The sequence below is a fragment of the Fukomys damarensis genome, unplaced genomic scaffold (genome assembly GCF_012274545.1).
Source record: "Fukomys damarensis isolate Sample0158 unplaced genomic scaffold, DMR_v1.0_HiC HiC_scaffold_23, whole genome shotgun sequence".
NCBI classification, from domain to species: domain Eukaryota; kingdom Metazoa; phylum Chordata; class Mammalia; order Rodentia; family Bathyergidae; genus Fukomys; species Fukomys damarensis.
Genome location: NW_022900935.1, coordinates 12,234,916 through 12,252,473, shown reverse-complemented (window position 1 = coordinate 12,252,473; position 17,558 = coordinate 12,234,916). Strand labels below are relative to the sequence as shown.

Genomic DNA, 17,558 nt, shown 5'->3' with positions numbered 1-17,558 from the left:
AGGTGGACACAATCAAAAAAAAAAAAAAAAAAAAAAAAAAAAGAAAGATTACTGGGTTGGGGATTTAGCTCAGTGGTTCTGCTGCCTGCCTTACAAGTGCAAGGTTCCGAGTTGGATCCCTTGTAACAAAAAACAACAACAAAAAAGGTTACTAGATAGTAAGCACTAGCAGAGTAGGGACACTGTTTCTGGTCACCATTGTGTTCCCTCGTACTTCATATACTGCTTAGCATCTGGTAGCCATTCATAAATATTTGTTGAGTGCGCTAATTACTTCTCTCCCTTTCCATAGCTGAAGTGAAACGTGTTGGAGATACACTTTTGGGAATGGCAACACAGTGTGTGCAGGTGAAGAATGTGGTGAAGACCTCTCCTCAGACTCTGTCCAACCTCTGCCTCAAGATCAATGTCAAACTTGGCGGCATTAACAACATCCTAGTCCCACACCAGCGGTATGAACTCTGTTGTCCATTTACTCTTGTTAAGGTATCCTGCTGGGGATTGATGAACAGGCAATTGGCCAATCAGAGTGAATCAGACACGAAAGGGAGAAGACCAGAGTGGGTTCTGATGGTACCAGGCTGAAATGACCCAATTTCTCACCATTTTGTTTTCTCTTCCTTGCTTAGCTCTGCTGTCTTTCAACAGCCAGTGATATTCCTGGGAGCAGATGTTACACACCCTCCAGCAGGGGATGGGAAAAAACCTTCTATTACAGCAGTGAGTAATACTCTCCAGTTTTCTCATAAGGTTCTCCTCCTTCTCTGAATTCTTAAGAATACACATGATTTCCTTCCCTAAACCCTGGCTCTTGACCTTTCACAAGATCCCCTGTATATTTTTTGGGTGAAGAATAGCGAGAATGTAGCCTGTGGCCAGAAACATGGCCAAAAATCCTGTCATTATTCTGCATTCAGAATTTTCTCTTTCCATACCGGCTTTTTGGATGTAGGAGAATGAATGTAGCATATTTTAAAAAATGCCTGTTTAAAAGAAAGTTAGAAGCTGGATGTGGTGGCACATGTGTGTAATCTCAGTACTCGAGAGGCTGGAGCAGGCGGATTGCTATGAATTTGGGGCTAACCTGGGCTACATAGTGAGTTCAAGGCCAGCCTGAATTAGATAGTGAGACCCTATCTAAAAAACAAACAAACAAACAAAAACAAACAAACAAAAAGAGTGTTAGTTGCTGGCAATGTCCTTCCCTCTCCTCTTGTCCACCTTCCTTCCATCTAAGACAGATTAAATGTCTACTTCCTCTCCTGATTTTTCTGCACCCTGTCAGGGGTTTCCAATTGCTAGGAATCAAGTCTTCCTTCTCACTTCTATTTCCTCGGCCCTCACATTTCTTTAGGCGCACTGTCTCATATTGGTAAATGTAGGCAAACCTTCTAATACAGTCATCCTGGTTTTCCTTGTGTCCATCCTTCCTAAGCTGTGGCCATTGACCCCTTTGAAGATGACATTACCCCCATCAACTATGAGGACATTGTCACTGTGGCCATGCTTCTTGGGTAGATTAGCACTGGAATGGAAGAAAAGATAAACTCGGCTACTTGGATAAGGTTGTTATTGTTTTGGACGTATCAGATCTTCACATGCTCCTTTGTGAGGGGCTAGGACTAAACCTTTTGCAAAGTTCTTTGTATGTATGGCCATAGCACTAAGAGCAGGTATTTTTATCAGGTGGATTAAAATTCTGCACGGATGGTGTAACAGATTGAAACCAGGACTCATTGAATCCCACCCAGGCCCTGTTCATTCCGTCGCAGTTCTCTTGCTAAGAGGCCTTTCCCCAAACCCCAGTCTGACAGTGATGGAGAGTAATATCTTGAAGGCTGATCCTTTTTCTTTGATTGTTAGGTAGTAGGCAGTATGGATGCCCACCCCAGCCGATATTGTGCCACTGTGCGGGTGCAGCGACCACGGCAGGAGATCATTGAAGACTTGTCCTACATGGTGCGTGAGCTGCTCATCCAGTTCTACAAATCTACCCGCTTCAAGCCTACCCGCATCATCTTTTATCGAGATGGGGTCCCTGAAGGCCAGCTCCCCCAGGTAGGGCCCACAGTAGGTGGAGAAAGTATTCATGTTGAGGCCACAGGGCTAGGTGTTGCTTCCTTTTCTAAGCTGTTGGCACTAGGAGGTGTGGTAGACTTGGGATAGGATCATAATCGATGGGTGGAGTTTCTAAGCATCTATACTAGTAGAAAGTTCGCCGTTCTTGTTTACTGGTTGGTTCATGTTGAAGACTGTTTAAACCAGTGGGTCTCTTTTTCCCTCTGCTGCCCCCAAGATCAGAGGTTCTCAGATGTTAGCTTACATTGGTATCATGGCAGGAGAGGGGGTGGTGATTAAAACAATTTGTGGGCCTCTTCCCTTGGAGTTTCTGTTTTAATACATCTAGGATATGGCTTTTAATGCAAATCTGACAAATTTAGATGATATTGCTGGCCTAGAGACAACAACTTGAGAAGAACCACTGCTATGGACCTTCCTTTATAATATTCCTCCTCTTCTCACTGCCAAGCCTTCATATTCTGTTTGGTATTCTTGGACCTGTTTATTAATTTTAATTTTTTTGGTGCTGAGAACTGAACCTAAGCCCTTACATGCTAGACAAGCACCTTACCACTGAGCTATGTCCCCAGCCCTTGACTACCATTTCGTATGACTTTAAGCACATATGTCATATGTGCTATGAATAGTGCTAAACATTTCATATATGTTCTGTTTCATTCTTATAATCACCGTATGAAATCATAATTTTTTAAGTTTTGATTTGTAAGATAGAGAAACAGGTTTAAAATGTTTTTGGAAATGTTAATTCTTCACGGTTACTCAAGCTAATAAGTGGCAGAAGTGGGATTCAAATACTTTGGTTTCATTCCAAAATCTTGGCTCTTATCCATTATGCCAGTCTCCGAGTCATTCGGTATTTCCTAAAATACCAGAGAAATTTACCATATCTTTTCTTTGTTCAGAAATGTGTAGTGACTTCACATATCCTTGGGTTAAAATACAACTGCTTAGCAAAAAAAAAGAGCAGTTATTAAGCCCTATTACATTTTCTTATGCCTGAAAGTAAGCATGGATTTAACGCTAGTTCTGGTTGATTCCAAACTTCATCACTTTCTATTACACATTCTTTTTGGGGAGTGGGTTGCTGCTGCTATGGATCGAATCCTAGGCCTCATGTGTTCTAAGCACATGCTCTATAACTGAGCTGCCTACAGTTTTGGATTTCGGTGTCTGACATTCATGGCCACAGGCAACTATTGTCTGTGATTATTGACCTGTAGTGGCTTCTAACTAATTAGTCCATTTTACTATAATTCTGCTTCTTTGTAGTAGGATTGTATTCATCCACTCATTCTCTATCCACTCAGTAATTACATATTTACTTTTGTCTGGTGATCCAAACCCTGTCTGCTCCTGGAGCTCACTGGCAAATTCCCATATCTTCTAGATCCTGGAATTGACTTAACTTTGGACTTTATGATTTTCGTGATTATTTGTAAACTTTAGCTTTGAATCCTGATGTTAGATCTCATTATGCATGGGAACCAGCTGGGTGCTCTCTTCTGATGCCAAGCCCCTTAGTTAAGGTGTTGTAGGAACATATCAAATATAAACTGAATAGAAGGCTGATTTTGGCAGGAAGGGCTTGTCATCTAATTGTTGTGCATCAGCTTATACAGGGAGGCTGAGTGAAAGCCATATTGCATGTGATGTTCAGAATGGCATGAAAACTGAAGAGGAGCTCTGTCTCTGTCTCCTTCTTCACCTTGTCTAGATCCTCCACTATGAACTTCTGGCCATTCGTGATGCCTGCATCAAACTGGAAAAGGACTACCAGCCTGGGATCACTTATATTGTGGTGCAGAAACGCCATCACACCCGCCTTTTTTGTGCTGACAAGAATGAGCGAGTGAGTGAGGGATTGAGAAAGCCACCAATATCCTCATTCTGCTTCCCTTGTCTTGATAGGGAAGAAGCCCTTGAGATAAAGTCTGGGATTTTAGTTTTTGTCCTGTGTATCCTCCCTGGCTTCTTCCTTCCCCATGGCTCTTGTGGTCCGTCCTCTACCACCTCCTTCCCTTAGTGTTCCCCCTTTTCCCCTCCTTCCCTTATACTTCCTCTCCCTCCTCCTAGCTCCTTGGCCTATACCCTATATATAGACCAGCTCTCAGAGAAGGGAAAGGGAACTACCATTTATTGAACTTCTCCTATGTGCCAGACACTGTACAAGGCGTCTTCCTCACAGCAACCCTGTGAGGTAGGTACCACTATTACCTCCAAAAGGTTAAGTGATTTTCTATGATCACATAGTTAGTAAATAGCAAAACCAGGACTTGAACACAGGTCTCTTTGACTTTACAAGCCTATTATTTTAAGACTTAGTACCCTTTAGGAATGGCATTTTCTGTCTTTGTTCTTGGGATTCTGATAGAGTCAGGTTAGAATTCAGCCATAGCCCTTATTAGGGCCAGACAGGTCTTGGGATCTTGGTTGTATTTGTCTCTACACAGATTGGGAAGAGTGGTAACATCCCAGCTGGGACCACTGTGGACACCAACATCACTCACCCTTTTGAGTTTGACTTCTATCTGTGCAGCCACGCAGGCATTCAGGTAGCTTGGCTATGTTTTGGGGTCTCCTTTGGATCAAAGATTAGTGGTTATTCCCACTGCCTCTAGAATTATGTCAGTCCTCACTGAGTAGTATTCAAATCAGAATTGCTCTCTTAATGAGCCCTAAGTGTACTTGCAGGTTGCCCATAAGAATACTTGCTGACATTGGTGAGTTTGTGTGTGCCTATTCATGGGTGGGTCATCCGCCCTAGCTCTATTCTTATAGCCTGTTCCTTATTATCAGCCATCCCCCTCTGCCCAACCCGGGACCCCTCACCTTCCTATCTTCCTAGGGCACCAGCCGACCATCCCATTACTATGTTCTTTGGGATGACAACCGTTTCACAGCGGATGAGCTCCAGATCTTGACATACCAGCTGTGCCACACTTATGTACGATGCACACGTTCCGTCTCTATCCCAGCACCAGCCTACTATGCCCGCCTGGTGGCTTTCCGGGCACGATACCACCTGGTGGACAAGGAGCATGACAGGTGAGGCCTGGGATCAAGCATGCTTCAGCCTGTTGTACGAGATGCTATCAACTTTATGAAGGTAGAAGAAGTGGGTACTGTACAGTTTGGTGTCCTTGGGACTTATCTGGCAGAACTGGGTTGGGGTTTTCTCTTAAATTGGTGTGGGAATTGGCACCATGGGGAGGCTGAGGGAATTAATAGCAGCGCAGTTCACCAGGAAGGACATATTTCATTTTTTCCTTTTCAGTGGAGAGGGGAGCCACATATCGGGGCAGAGCAATGGGCGGGACCCCCAGGCCCTGGCCAAAGCTGTGCAGGTTCACCAGGACACTCTGCGCACCATGTACTTCGCTTGAAGGCAGAACGCTGTTACCTCACTGGATAGAAGAAAGCTTTCCAAGCCCCAGGAGCTGTGCTGCCCAAATCCAGAGGAAGCAAGGAGGAGGGAGGTGGGGTAGGGAGGAGTACAGGAGGCCTTGTTTCTTTCTATAGCAGGGGTATTAGGGTGGGGAACAGGGTCAGCAAGACAGACCATCAGCCAGAAATCTCTGATGTCAACCTCATATCCCCACCCTTTACCCCATCTTGTCACATCTGGCTCTGACTCCATTGGACCAAGAGGGGTAGCGCTGATGCCCACCATACTCACAGGTGTCTCATGTGACTCTCAGTGCTAAAACTCACGCTTGACAGCTTGGTAAGGTTGGCTCTGCAGCCCTGTGGACAAATGCTGGTAGGTTTGGATTTGTTATTTTAGATGGGAAAGTGAGGGGCTTGAGAAACTGGGTGGGATGAGGGAAGGATTTTTTAGGAGCCTTAATCAGAAAAGGTCTAGATTTGTTTAAGAAGAAAAATGAAACCAGACCCAGATCAATATTTTAGGATACTAGATGTTTTCAAGGGTTCAGAAACCAGTTTGTAGGAAGATTTTTAATGTTAATGGTTTTGGTTGCTCCTCCCCCAGTCCCCCCATTCCACTCTCCCACATTTTCTATCCCTTACACTTCCTCCCTGACAGACATCCAGCCCCCCTAGTAACACTTAAGGCACTATGGCACTTAGCTCTGAAGTGACACGACCCTGTCTTCCTTCCGCCTGCTGGTGGGTAACCAGTGCCTTCCCTGTAATGGTAATGCTGCAGAACTGCAACCTTTTGTACCTTTCTTTGGGGGTAGGGGTGGGGGTGGGAGAGGAGGTAGGTGGGGAAGAAATATCCCAAACCCAATGAGCCTCCAGCCAGAATGCCAGCTATTTTGCATTTGAAGGAATTGACTTCCACATTCTTTGAGCTTTTAAAAAGACCCGCAACCTCAAGATGGTTAAAATCCATTGACATTTGCACTTTCAAACATAACAAGTCTCTGAGCTGCTGAGATGACTGGCCCCTGGCTTTTCCACTTTTGCCTCCTTCTTACCCTGTCCCCATGCCTCCCACCTTACTGGGTCTGGAGTTACTTTCATAGCATTTCTCACTTTTGGCGGTGTTTTTTTCCCCTGATGCTCAAGTCTTGTGTTTCAATTATTTCACAACCAGGGTGTCTTATAACAGAAGATCCTTAGATCTAAAATAAGAAAAAAAAATCCTAAATGTTATTTTTATACCATAACTTGAGTCTATTGCCAAAATCTGGAAATCCCTCCCATGCCTGATGAGTTTACATCCTGGAAACATTGAGCCATCCGAAGGAACTATGTACCTGACTCATTCTCTGGCCTTCCTAGGAAAAGGGTGGTTGTGTCCCCAAATTGGGACTCAGGCTCTGTTCTTCCTCTGTGCAGATAATACCTTTTTCTTGCTGCAGGCTCCTTCCTCTGCACTGTCCTGCACTCCTTCCTGCAAGTGCATCTTTCCTTTCCCTGGACTGAACTGTTCTTTGACCTCTGACTCATCCCAAATTCTAGTGTGTCCTGTGGGCAGGCTGGGGAGTTTTGCTGCTCCTGGTTGCTTCTGTTTACACAAATGAAATTTTTCCTGGTTCCCACTAGGGCATGTGAGTGGGTGTCATGGGTTTTGTTTGTTTTTCCTTTTTTCCCCTTTAGATATGGTGTTTGGCTCTCTTGCAGGACTAGAGAAGGAAAGGGCTTCTAGCTTGGTACTTGTGGGCCTTGAGACAAGCCCTCCTCTTTCCTTGACTGTTCCTCCCTACTACTTGTTGGGGAGTTTCAACTTCAGTGTCGAAATCCTCTTTTTGAGGCACATGGGCTTGAGTTTACCCCACTCTGGTTATGAAGCCATGATACTTTAGACCTAGCCCAAGCCTGGAGGCCAGCTGGAAGTAGTGTCTGAATCCTGCCCTGTGGAGGTACAGCTACCCTTTCTTCTCCCCAGCAGCCCTTGTATAGACCCAGATTTGCTATGCAAAATAATCTATCCCAGGTTCTGTTCTGGTTGGCTATCTTGGTCAGCAATTTCAGAAAGTAGCACAAACATTCATTGTGGAGAAAGCAACAGGACTATTGAGTGATTGCTCCTCTGCTTTTTTTTTTCCTTCTGGTATAGCTTGAGGTATCCCTTGGGCACAACAAGCCCAGCTGACGAACAGAATGGAGGGCCCTGGGAAGAGGCAGCTCAGTGGAGAGCCTACATTCCTTACACAAGTGCCTAAAGAGAGTGATGCCAACACTCCATCTGCCCTGTCCATCGCCTTCATATGCAGTCTACTTCATGTTCCGTTACCCTTTGGGGAGGGAGCTCTCCTAGGACAATGGGCTCTGCATGTTCTCTTCTTGGGTACATTTTGGGGCTGGGATAAGGGTACTGTTCCTGGAGGGAGGGTCCAGTCATTCACCAGCATTTGCAAATGTCCAAAGGGAGCAGGTGGCAGTCACTACTCCCAGCAACAAGTTTGTGTTCTCTCCTTTCTGTCTTTGCCTCACTCTCTCCAGTTGGATTTCAAGCTGAGGCTTGAAAGGCATTTTAGTCCTTTGACATTGTATGTGCCATTCAGTCAATAAAAGCAAGAGAAGTAGCTTGGGCAATGATAAGAAAACTAACTTTTTGCTCTGATTAAAAAAAAAGTCTCTTAAGACTTGAAAAATTCCCTGACTATTCTTGTTTGAAAGGTGGTACATGCACATTGAAAAATGTTTCAAGATTTGGTTTAAGTGGTGCTTTTTACCAAACTCTGAGGAGGCACTGGGAAGACCCCAGCTTTATCCTTTTAGGTCTCTTGTTCCCTTTGTTCTACTCTTTCTGCCTGACTTTTCCTCTTCTTGCTTTCCCTGCCTTACTTTTCCTTTTTTCTGTTCACTGAGCCTGCTTGCTGGCTGGCCTGCCTGCCTGCCTGCCTGCCTATGTGATGATGAATTCTCTGCATGGCCACAGTGATCCTACTTGCCACTGTTAGTTGTCAAGGTCAGGCTTAACCCCTTGGCTGCAGAAGACCAAGAACCTGTTCCTAATACCAGTGGTGTTAACCCTGGGGTGTAATGTAGAAAAGCTTACACTGGGGCATGGCAGTAGGCCCTCCCCAACTAGCATGAAATTGAGAGGGCTTCTGGCAGTTTCTACATCTGTTCATTCCTTGGAGCTGGTTTCTCTCATTGCTTTTTCTAATTCTGTTTCTTTTTCTCTACCTGGGGCTTCTCTTTACTGAGGATGTTCTAGGGTTGAGCTAGTTCGGGATTCAGGGTTAGAGGGTTAGAAGATGGATATAGAGGAAGATGAGTGAAAAGAAGAGAATGGAGAGTTTGGATAGGAGATGGGAAAGCAGAAGAGTACTCTAGTTATTTATCCAGCCCATTGGTTGAGGTGCTATGCTGGCTCTGAGGATAAGCCTGGGGCTATTGTTGCTGGAACTTTCGCTTCCAATAAGGCTGAAGAAAAAGGTACCTAAAAGTGTGAAAGCTTCCTAAAAAGTTCCACTTTCCCACCTGCTACATAGCTTCTCTGTAGCTTCTTCTTTAAGCAGCAATGTTTTCTGGGTAGTTTTCTTTTTCTGTCCAAAATTTTGTAAACAAGGCCAGTATACATGATGGGCAGCCAAGGAGACTCTGTTTTCCTAGCTGACCCATGCAATATCTATATGGCTGGTAGGACAGTGTTTTAGACCAGGCATAATATGTAAAAAAGAAGGATCAAAGTTCCTTCCCTTTCAGGGTAGAAAAGTCATCTCAAACTAGCCAAAAGGCAGTTTTGGAAATTACATCAGGGAAGGTTATTTTTATTTATTTACTGAGGTTAGGCCAGTCCAGGATACTAGCTGGGATGCCTTCCTTCTCAAGGTCTGATAATGGCAGGGATATGCAGGCACTCTTTCTTATTTGGCCTTCTAAGCAGACTGGGGAGGAGGGATTCTCGGTTTTGTCTTTCCCCTACTTACTAGGACTTGCCTTCTCCCTTATCCGGGAGAGAGGCTGGGTTGGTGCTCTCCCCTTACTCTACTCCTACTGACTTGGAACCTCTGGCTGCTGTTTGGGAGCCCAAAAAAGGGAGTGGAAAGAGTGGGCTCGAAACAGAATGATATGGGAAATACAGATGTCCTTTGAATAGGAAACTCCAAGAATTGTGTAAGTAACGACAATGTGTCCAAATGCACTGAGTCCCCTGGTGCAGTAGCAATAAGGAAAAATGAAATGACTTTCCTGTGCACACAGTCTGACCTAATGGTGTGTCATATTGCACTTAGCAGCCATGTGGTGGGCATGTGTGATACTCTGGGTTTCACTTTAGTTTCTAAACTTTTTATCCCTCTTCAAGTCCAGCATGGATGGGGAAATGTTCCTGGAGCCCCACAGCTGTGTACTTGTTTGCATTTGTTTCCATTTGTGTTTTTGTCCTGCTTTGAGCTGTACCTTGTCCAGTCCATTGTGAAATTATCCCAGCAGCTGTAATGTACAGTTCCTTCTGAAGCAAGCAACAGCAGCAGCACAATTCTGTGTTTTATAAAGACAACAGTGGCTTCTATTTCTAAAATGTGGTCTGTCTCTCTTTTTTTCCCACCAGTAAAACAAATGAAATGAATTATATCTGATAGGTTTTAGGATGGGATAATAGAGTGTTGTACAGTCATACTTCAGAGGGCTTCTGTGTATTCATGCAACAAACATGCAAAGTGCTGTGACAGGAATATTGGGACGGAAAGGCAAGCACAATCTAAAAATGAGGGAGCCAGGCTTCCTTAAGGAGCTTTAAGTTTTAGTGGAGGGTATGATTAGTGACATAGTCCTCTGGTACAAGAGAAAGATAAAGAGTTAGAACAAAGCTATACTGATCAAGGTAGAGAAGAAAGGGCATATTGGAGAGAGGAGATGGAATTAATAGGAGCCCCCCCAGTTGTTGGGAGGGCAAGGGGAATAGAGGCCAGTGCCTGAACATGTGAATATACTGGGATATTCTAATCAGGATGGAGTGGGAAGACACTACAGAAGGAAGTTGGTGCATCTTGTAACAAAAGGCAGCCTTGTACAGACTGAATTTTGAGGTTCCTGTGGGCAGTAGGATAAAGTTTCCAGTCAACATAGGTTTGGCAAAAACCATAGAGCTGCAGTTACAGGTAAAGTCATACTCCTGTAGATGGTAGGCAAGAATGAGATAGCTTAGGAAAAGAGTTGAGAAAAACTGCAATCCTTCAAAACTCAAATTAAGGGAAAAGTAGACAAAGCAGAACTTAAGGTTCCCTACGAGATACCTCCAGCATGTCTGTTTGTCTGGGGTGGGAGAATAAGGTGGGAGAAAAGAGAGTAAAAGATAGTCCAAGAAATTATTGATAACATGAACTGCTCATTTTACTAATCTTCCTTTTTGTTGTTTTGTTTGTTTGTTTTGTTTTTTTGTTTTGTAGTTGAGACTGACCTGGAACTCACTAAGTAGCTCAGGCTGGTCTCAAACTCACAGCATTCCTCCTGCCTCAGCCTTCTGAGTGCTGAGATAATAGGTACCACACCTGGCACTATTCTCCCTACCTTGAATGGGACATTAACAATATTTCACTTGGGTATATACAATAGATACTTAGTATTTTGTAAAAGTGAGCATTGGACAAATAATTTAAGATTAGGACTTGCAAGTTGTTCACCAGTCTGCCACCATCACCCACCTCTATCTTCTTTCTAGTCTTAGGAGATACTTATAAAAGAATAAAATAAAACTTTATTTTGTCCCTGACAAGTGCAAAAGGTGACATTCTAGTGCACTAGATAGCACTTTGCTTAATGTATTTCTTTTATAACTTATCTTCCCCAGAGCAGAAACTGTTCTGTTTATCTTTGTCATTTTAGGGACAGTAGCATAAACCCAGAGATCAATATTTAAAAATTGAGGGGCCAGGGATTTGGCTCAGTGGTTCCGCCATATGCCTCACAAGTACAAGGACCTGAGTTTGATCCCCAGTACCAAAAAAAATGGTGAAATATTTGAATATAGAAATAAAATGAGCTAGAAATCTGTGGTTCATGAGTGCAGAGGGGGAAATCAAGAAGTGATACTGAGTGTGCTAGAGGGACTTGGCATTTCTGAATCTTCAGGTAGGCAGAAACTTATCTGGATGAATCTTATTCTACTCAGGTCAACTATGGAGTTGCTCTGGTTTTGTACCTTAATCTGGTAGTGCAGTTGTCAAGCATGGAAGTCCTGGCCTTCCTCCCTGGCACTGCTAGAGCATTGTTTTCTTCGTACATGGAGGGACGATGACTCAGAGGATTCTGGCAGAGGGCCGGTGAGAAATCATCACTGGCAGCCAGTGTATATACAATGGGCCTAGCTTTCCTCCAGAGCCCAAGTGTGTGACTTTTCAAATTGCAGAGCTAACTCGTGGCTACCACCTGCCAGATTCCCTTGGGAAAGTGCCAACGAGATCCATGCTCCTTTTCAGCAGCAAAAGTTAGGGAGGCTGGTTGAGCTTGAAAAACAAATTGGAGCATGGAACAGATATTTTGCAGTTGAAATGAGACAGATTTATGACAAATGAAACAAGAATTTAACAGGGTTGGAGGTGTAGCTCAGTGGTAGTATGCTTGTCATTGGGAAAGTGGAAGGGAGGGTGATTATGGCAAAATTTTGCTATATACTTTAGACTTGTAGAATGATTTTGAAAGGGCTTCAGGGTCTTATTGTTGGTTGCTTCTCAAAGAGACTGAAAACCTAGGACCTATACTATCTGATCCTGGAGCCTCAGACATCTCTTCAGCATTGTTTGAACGGCCATCACTGCCCTGTTAATTGGCAAAGTAAAGCTGTAGCACATTCTGTTCTAGCAAGAGCCTTGGGGAATAGTGAGGCTGGGTACTATTGAGCATCCCTTAGCTAAGCAGATCCCAGAATCACATGGTAATTAGGGTTTGGTGGCTAAAGGAAAGGGTTATGGTGCAAGGAGAAGACTAGCTTAAAGTTCTGAACCTAGGTCCTCCCTAGGCTGCTGTCTGTAATGTCTGAAAAGAAAGTAATGTTGAATTGGAAAATTAATGCTCTCTTTTCGTTTCTAACTTTCCATTTATTCCTCTGGCTATAGGCTGAGGAAAACTGGCAGGCTTAGAAGGTATACATAGAGCATGACAGAAGCAATCTTTCAAAGCAGCCATGTCGAGGAGGCGCTGGAAACGTAGAGTTGCTGAGAAATGAGGTACATTTAGAAGTTTTCCATGTACACACCATGACTTCTTTCACTCAGACACCACACCATGGTTTATTAGGCTTTTATCGCTTACACTGCAAGAACATACCATCCTCTCGCTCTTAGCTATAGCACCTTCCCCATTGTCTTCTTGGCAAAGATATTTTGGGATAAAGTAACAGTGAGGGACTTTCTTAGAGACCCCTTAGGCCCTCTTCCCCGTCTTCCAAAGGCAGGGAACTTTACTCTTGAAAGAGAGGGGAAGCTTCCAGCCAAGTGTTTGAGAAAGGTATATGGGCTCCTAATGAGAATGAGCTACAAAAGGATGGGTGTGAGTACTTGAACTGTTTACTTAAGTGTTTATACAGTTTGTTTTATATAACTGCATATTTGTAGTAATCATGTAAGGCTGCGTGTGGTGTTACATGCTGTAATCCCTCTCTGCACTCTTGGTGCTGGCTGGAGAATCACCATGAGTTCAAGGCCAGCCTGAACAACATAGTGAGATCCTGTCTCAAAAGAAAAGAAAAAAAGTAATCATCATGTCCTTTATCAGTTACCTTCAATTGCATATTACAAAATTCCAATTAAATTGGCTTATGTAAGGAAACTTAGGGTTTCATATTACAGGAAGTTCTGATTTCATCTGGCTCTTAAGGTTGGTTAATTAAGTGGCTAAATGATAACACCAAAGAACCAGAATGCAATCTTTTTGTTCTTTTCTTCTTTGTTAGTTTATCCTCATACTAGTTCACCTGATAATCCCAATGTAGCTACTATAATTCCAGAAAAAAATGCTGGCAAAACAGTGTCTACTAGAAGTGGGACTAATTTTCCCCATTGTTTCATTCTAACTAAGGAAATCTTTCCTTGGGACCCCTAGTAGATCTTGGTCTCTTGTCTCATGCTAGAAATGGTTTGTTTTCTCCTATGCTATCTCTGTCAAAGCAAATACCCTTTGAACTGTGGACTAGAGTGAACTCGTCTTGCTAATCATGTCTACCAGCAAGAATGAAAGGCATTAGGCCTATTGGGTAAGCATCCAGCAGCAGCAGAGTAGATAGGTACTCTTATTTTTTTTTTAAGTAGGCAAAGAATTTCATTAATCTTTGTTTCAAACTTTAGTCCCAGGCCTTTTCAGCTTAACTGACTACAAAGAATGAATTGTATATAAGCAAAAAGTAAAAAGAGCTGCAGTGTCTAAGGGCTTAGTCTTAAAAATACTAGAAATCTAGATTTTTGTATATAAACAGAAACAAGTTTTAAAAAATAGTCATAATATCCCAAGTTCTATCCCCAGTATCAAAAAAAAGTCATAATATAAAATAGGAGCCCCCAATAACTTCTTCCAGATTTTATTTTTTTCAGAAGTTAATTCAGGGCGTGATGGTGCATGTCTGTAATCCCAGCACTCAGGAGGCTGAGGCAGGATGATCTCTAATTTGGAGACCAGCCTGGGCTACATAGCTCTAGATTAGTCTCAACTACACAGTGAGACCTTGTCTCAAAAACAAACAAACAACCCAAAAAAGTTGATTCAATTCAGTTTGCCTCATTCTTAGACACCTCATCAAAATTTTCCACAAGATGTGGAGCCTCCTCCTCATCTTCTCCAGTAGCAAGTGGCTCTTTCCCATCTGAAGATTTTTAGGCAGAGGTTCAGCCAGTCTCCTTAATCTAGTCACACTGTCTACACCACACTGGTTTAAGATGCTAGATAGCATTTTGTCAGCTGTTTTATCTCAGCATGACCTGTAGTGGTGAAAAGTATTCACTACTAGAGACCCGAACTTGGTTGATATGGATCAGTGTTCCTTTATTTTTAAACATATTTACCTCTTCAATACTAGAGATGTTTACCCCTCACTTCTTTCATGAGAAGTGAAGTTTTTTTTTAATCACCTGCTGCAGTTGTTCTGTGAGCCACCTTCTTTCTGTGAACAGTTCTTTCCCCAATAATGCACACTTGTGCCTGGAGTCTAGTTTTTCCTGGTTCGTGATAGTTTTCTTTCATCTTGTTGGAGTAGATATGGGGCAGTGCAGAGGATTAGGAATAGATGAGTGAATAAATGAAAGGGCTTTAAGAACTAGGCTCCGGAAGGTGACTCAGGGTGTCATGGCAGATCAGCTGACATTAGGTACACACGAGGACAAAAGATGGCAGCTAGTTCTCTGCTTTTTATAGACGAAGAACATAAATTGCAGAATAAATGACTTTCCCAGGGTCACAGTGAGTTGAGAAAGGCTATCAATCTTAGCTTTGTGTGATCGTAAGGTACGTATGTTTTATAGTGTATATGCCACAGTACAAAGTAGCTTTCTGGGGCCAGGGATTTAGCTCAGTGGTTCTGCCACCTGCTTCGCAAGCGCAAGGTCCCGAGTGTGATCCCCAGTACCAAAGTAGCTGTCTGCCTCGTAGACTGCTGATGAGTTCTTTGCCAGTGAAATCTTTTTATTTATTTATTTATTTTTGAGATAGGGTCTTGCTCTGTAATTCAGACTGGTCTTGAACTCACTATGTAGCCCAGGCTGGCCTCAAACTCAGGGCCATTCTCTTGTCTCAGCCTCCTGAGTGCTGGGATTATAGGCGTGTGCCACCACGCCTGGCAAAATTTCTTACCTAACAGCAGAAACCTAGGAGTATGGTTGAGTAAAAGTGCCTAGGAGTAAAGTGCTGCAAGGAAGTAAGTCCCTGATGTGATTTCGGCTTGTGCCTTACCAGCTCTTTGACACCATCTTTCTTGAAGGCACTGAATATTTTAGCTTTCGCCTAATGGCCAGTGGTATCAATCATCTTGTGTGTTTAACTGCTATCTTGCTATTTTTTTTTTCCTGGGGATCAAACTCGGGTCCTTATGCTTGCGAGGCAGGCAGCAGCAGCACTGAGCTAAATCCCTGGCCTACTATCTTGCTATTGTCTTTTTGTTAACTCGTTCACATTTTTTACTCAAATATTTCTTCCCAATCTGAATTGCCTTTTTATTTTGAAGAGCAGATGTTTCCAATTTTCATGTCAAATTTATTAATTTAAAATTCAACTTTTACTTTTCTAGTTTGTAATTTGAAGGTCATGTTTTAAGGAATTGGGCACTGAGTGTGTGGTGGCTGCTGAGGCACTCAGCATTCAGAGAGCACGGATTTCTCTGCATCTGAGATCTTGTACTACTCTTCTGAGAACAGTGTTAGCAGGCCAGAGTTTCAATCTGTTTTCCTGAGCCTGTCCACTCATTTATTCACCCATCTCTCCAACACATACTGAATGTTGTTGTGTTCCAGGCACTAGCACTCTTCTAGGCACTGAGGCTATGGCAGTTAACAGAACATATAAGCACCCTCCTCTGGCCAGGCATGGTAGCACAAGCCTGTAATCCCAGCACTTGGGAGGCTGAGGCAGGAGGATCGCTGTGAGTTCGAGACCAGCCTGGACTGGACTACATAGTGAGTTCCAGGTCAGTCTCAACTACATAGTGAAACCCTATCTCAAAAAAAAAAACCCGAAAAACCAAAACAAACAAAAACACCCTGCTCTGTGGCCTTAAGAGCAGACTTGTTTGGGAATAAGTTATCCAAAAAATAGGGCATGTCTTCTGAGGAGAGCCTCTTGCAGTTTTGCCTTTTGCACATTCATCCAACTTCTTTGCCTTACTACTTTCTTATATAATTCATGAGCCTTTCACATGGACTCACTCTGAAGAATTGGGATCCTGGATAGCAAGAAGGCAGCATAGACATTTATTGATTTGGAATGAAAGCCTACCCTTATCAATGTCTAAAAGACAGTAGCTCACTTTGAGAGTTCATCACCATTACCATCACCATTACCATGTCTCTTCTGAGAGAAGCTAAATAATCCGGTATTCACGTAGGGAACAAAGTGAATTAGGGGATTAGAAGGTCTGATAGGCCTTGCAAGAACTGGTGTTTACCGTTGTCAGATGCTGCTACCAAGATTCAGATTGTGCACAATCATGACTGAAAAAGACTTTTTTTTTTTTGTACCAGGAATTGAACTCAGGTCCGTGTGCTTGCAAGGCAGGCCACCAAACCGCTGAGCTAAATGCTTGGCCCCTGAAAAAGACTTTTAAGATGCATTGTTTAATCTGGTGACATTTTATTTACTATCTTCAAATTGGGGAGGATATTTTCAGTCACAGATGGGGATGTGAAGGAAAGAGAAAGTGAGACAGAAATGAAGTTAGGTGGTTTCAAGTCGCCTCCATTTCTGAAGCATTTATTATATGATAGGAGAATCTACTGAACTCTTTACATTATACCAATAGTGTTATTCATTAATATTTAGGGAGGATTTTCTTCGAACTTTATGTACACTCCCTCATCTTACAGCAATTTTGAAAGGTACATGTTGTTCTTGCCATTTTTCAGATGAAACTGAAGCTGAAAGACATCAAGTGATCTAAACTCCTAAAGTGAGTGGGGAGAAATTGAAAACAGGATATTTTTTTCTCCTTTTGCTTTAAAAATTGTGTTTTGAGGCTGGGGATTTAGCTCAGTGGTTCTGCCGCCTGCCTTGCAAGTGCAAGGACCCTAGTTCGATCCCCAGTACCAAAGAACAAAAAATAAGAAATTGTATTTTGTTTTTCAAAAATTTGTAAATAATATTGACGCCCAGGGGCACAGCAAGAATCATGAATCATTGCTCAGTCTGCATAAAGTAGTATCAGGTTTCACTAAGGTAAGGAGGATTTTGAAGGCTCTATTTGTCGACAGTGTGCTAGTGTTTCCTTATAATATTTACATTCTAGTGAGAAGTAAGTAACTACAGACGGAAATACTAGGACAACAGAGATGCCCCACCGTAGACTGCTGGCCCAGGAAAGACTGCTGAAGTGGCTTACAGGAAGATAGAGAAAAAAGCGGCCTAGCTTTGAGAGGAGGGGG

The 17,558-nt window shown here is 43.0% G+C and overlaps 2 protein-coding genes across 7 annotated transcripts in view; both read left to right on the top strand.

The window, feature by feature from the left end:
* Ago1 (argonaute RISC component 1) overlaps positions 1–9,347 on the top strand; it is a 39,020-nt gene extending 29,673 nt beyond the window's left edge. For 3 of the 5 annotated variants that reach the window (XM_010645254.2, XM_010645253.2, XM_010645252.2), the window contains exons 13-19: positions 293–452; positions 630–720; positions 1,864–2,058; positions 3,797–3,931; positions 4,533–4,634; positions 4,928–5,127; positions 5,357–9,347. In XM_010645254.2, the coding sequence (XP_010643556.1) occupies positions 293–452; positions 630–720; positions 1,864–2,058; positions 3,797–3,931; positions 4,533–4,634; positions 4,928–5,127; positions 5,357–5,465 (992 nt within the window). In that variant the 3' untranslated portion in view covers positions 5,466–9,347. Of the gene's footprint in view, positions 1–292; positions 453–629; positions 721–1,863; positions 2,059–3,796; positions 3,932–4,155; positions 4,280–4,532; positions 4,635–4,927; positions 5,128–5,356 lie in introns of those variants that run through there. The other 2 variants (XM_033767846.1, XM_010645255.1) reach the window with 2 other exon arrangements.
* A 2,086-nt stretch (positions 9,348–11,433) lies between these two features.
* The window catches only part of LOC104876987 (protein argonaute-3), a 123,018-nt gene continuing 116,893 nt past the window's right edge, over positions 11,434–17,558 (top strand). For both annotated transcript variants that reach the window (XM_033767844.1, XM_010645256.2), the window contains exon 1: positions 11,434–12,668. The gene's annotated coding sequence lies outside the window, so the exon portion shown is untranslated. The remainder of the gene's footprint in view (positions 12,669–17,558) is intronic.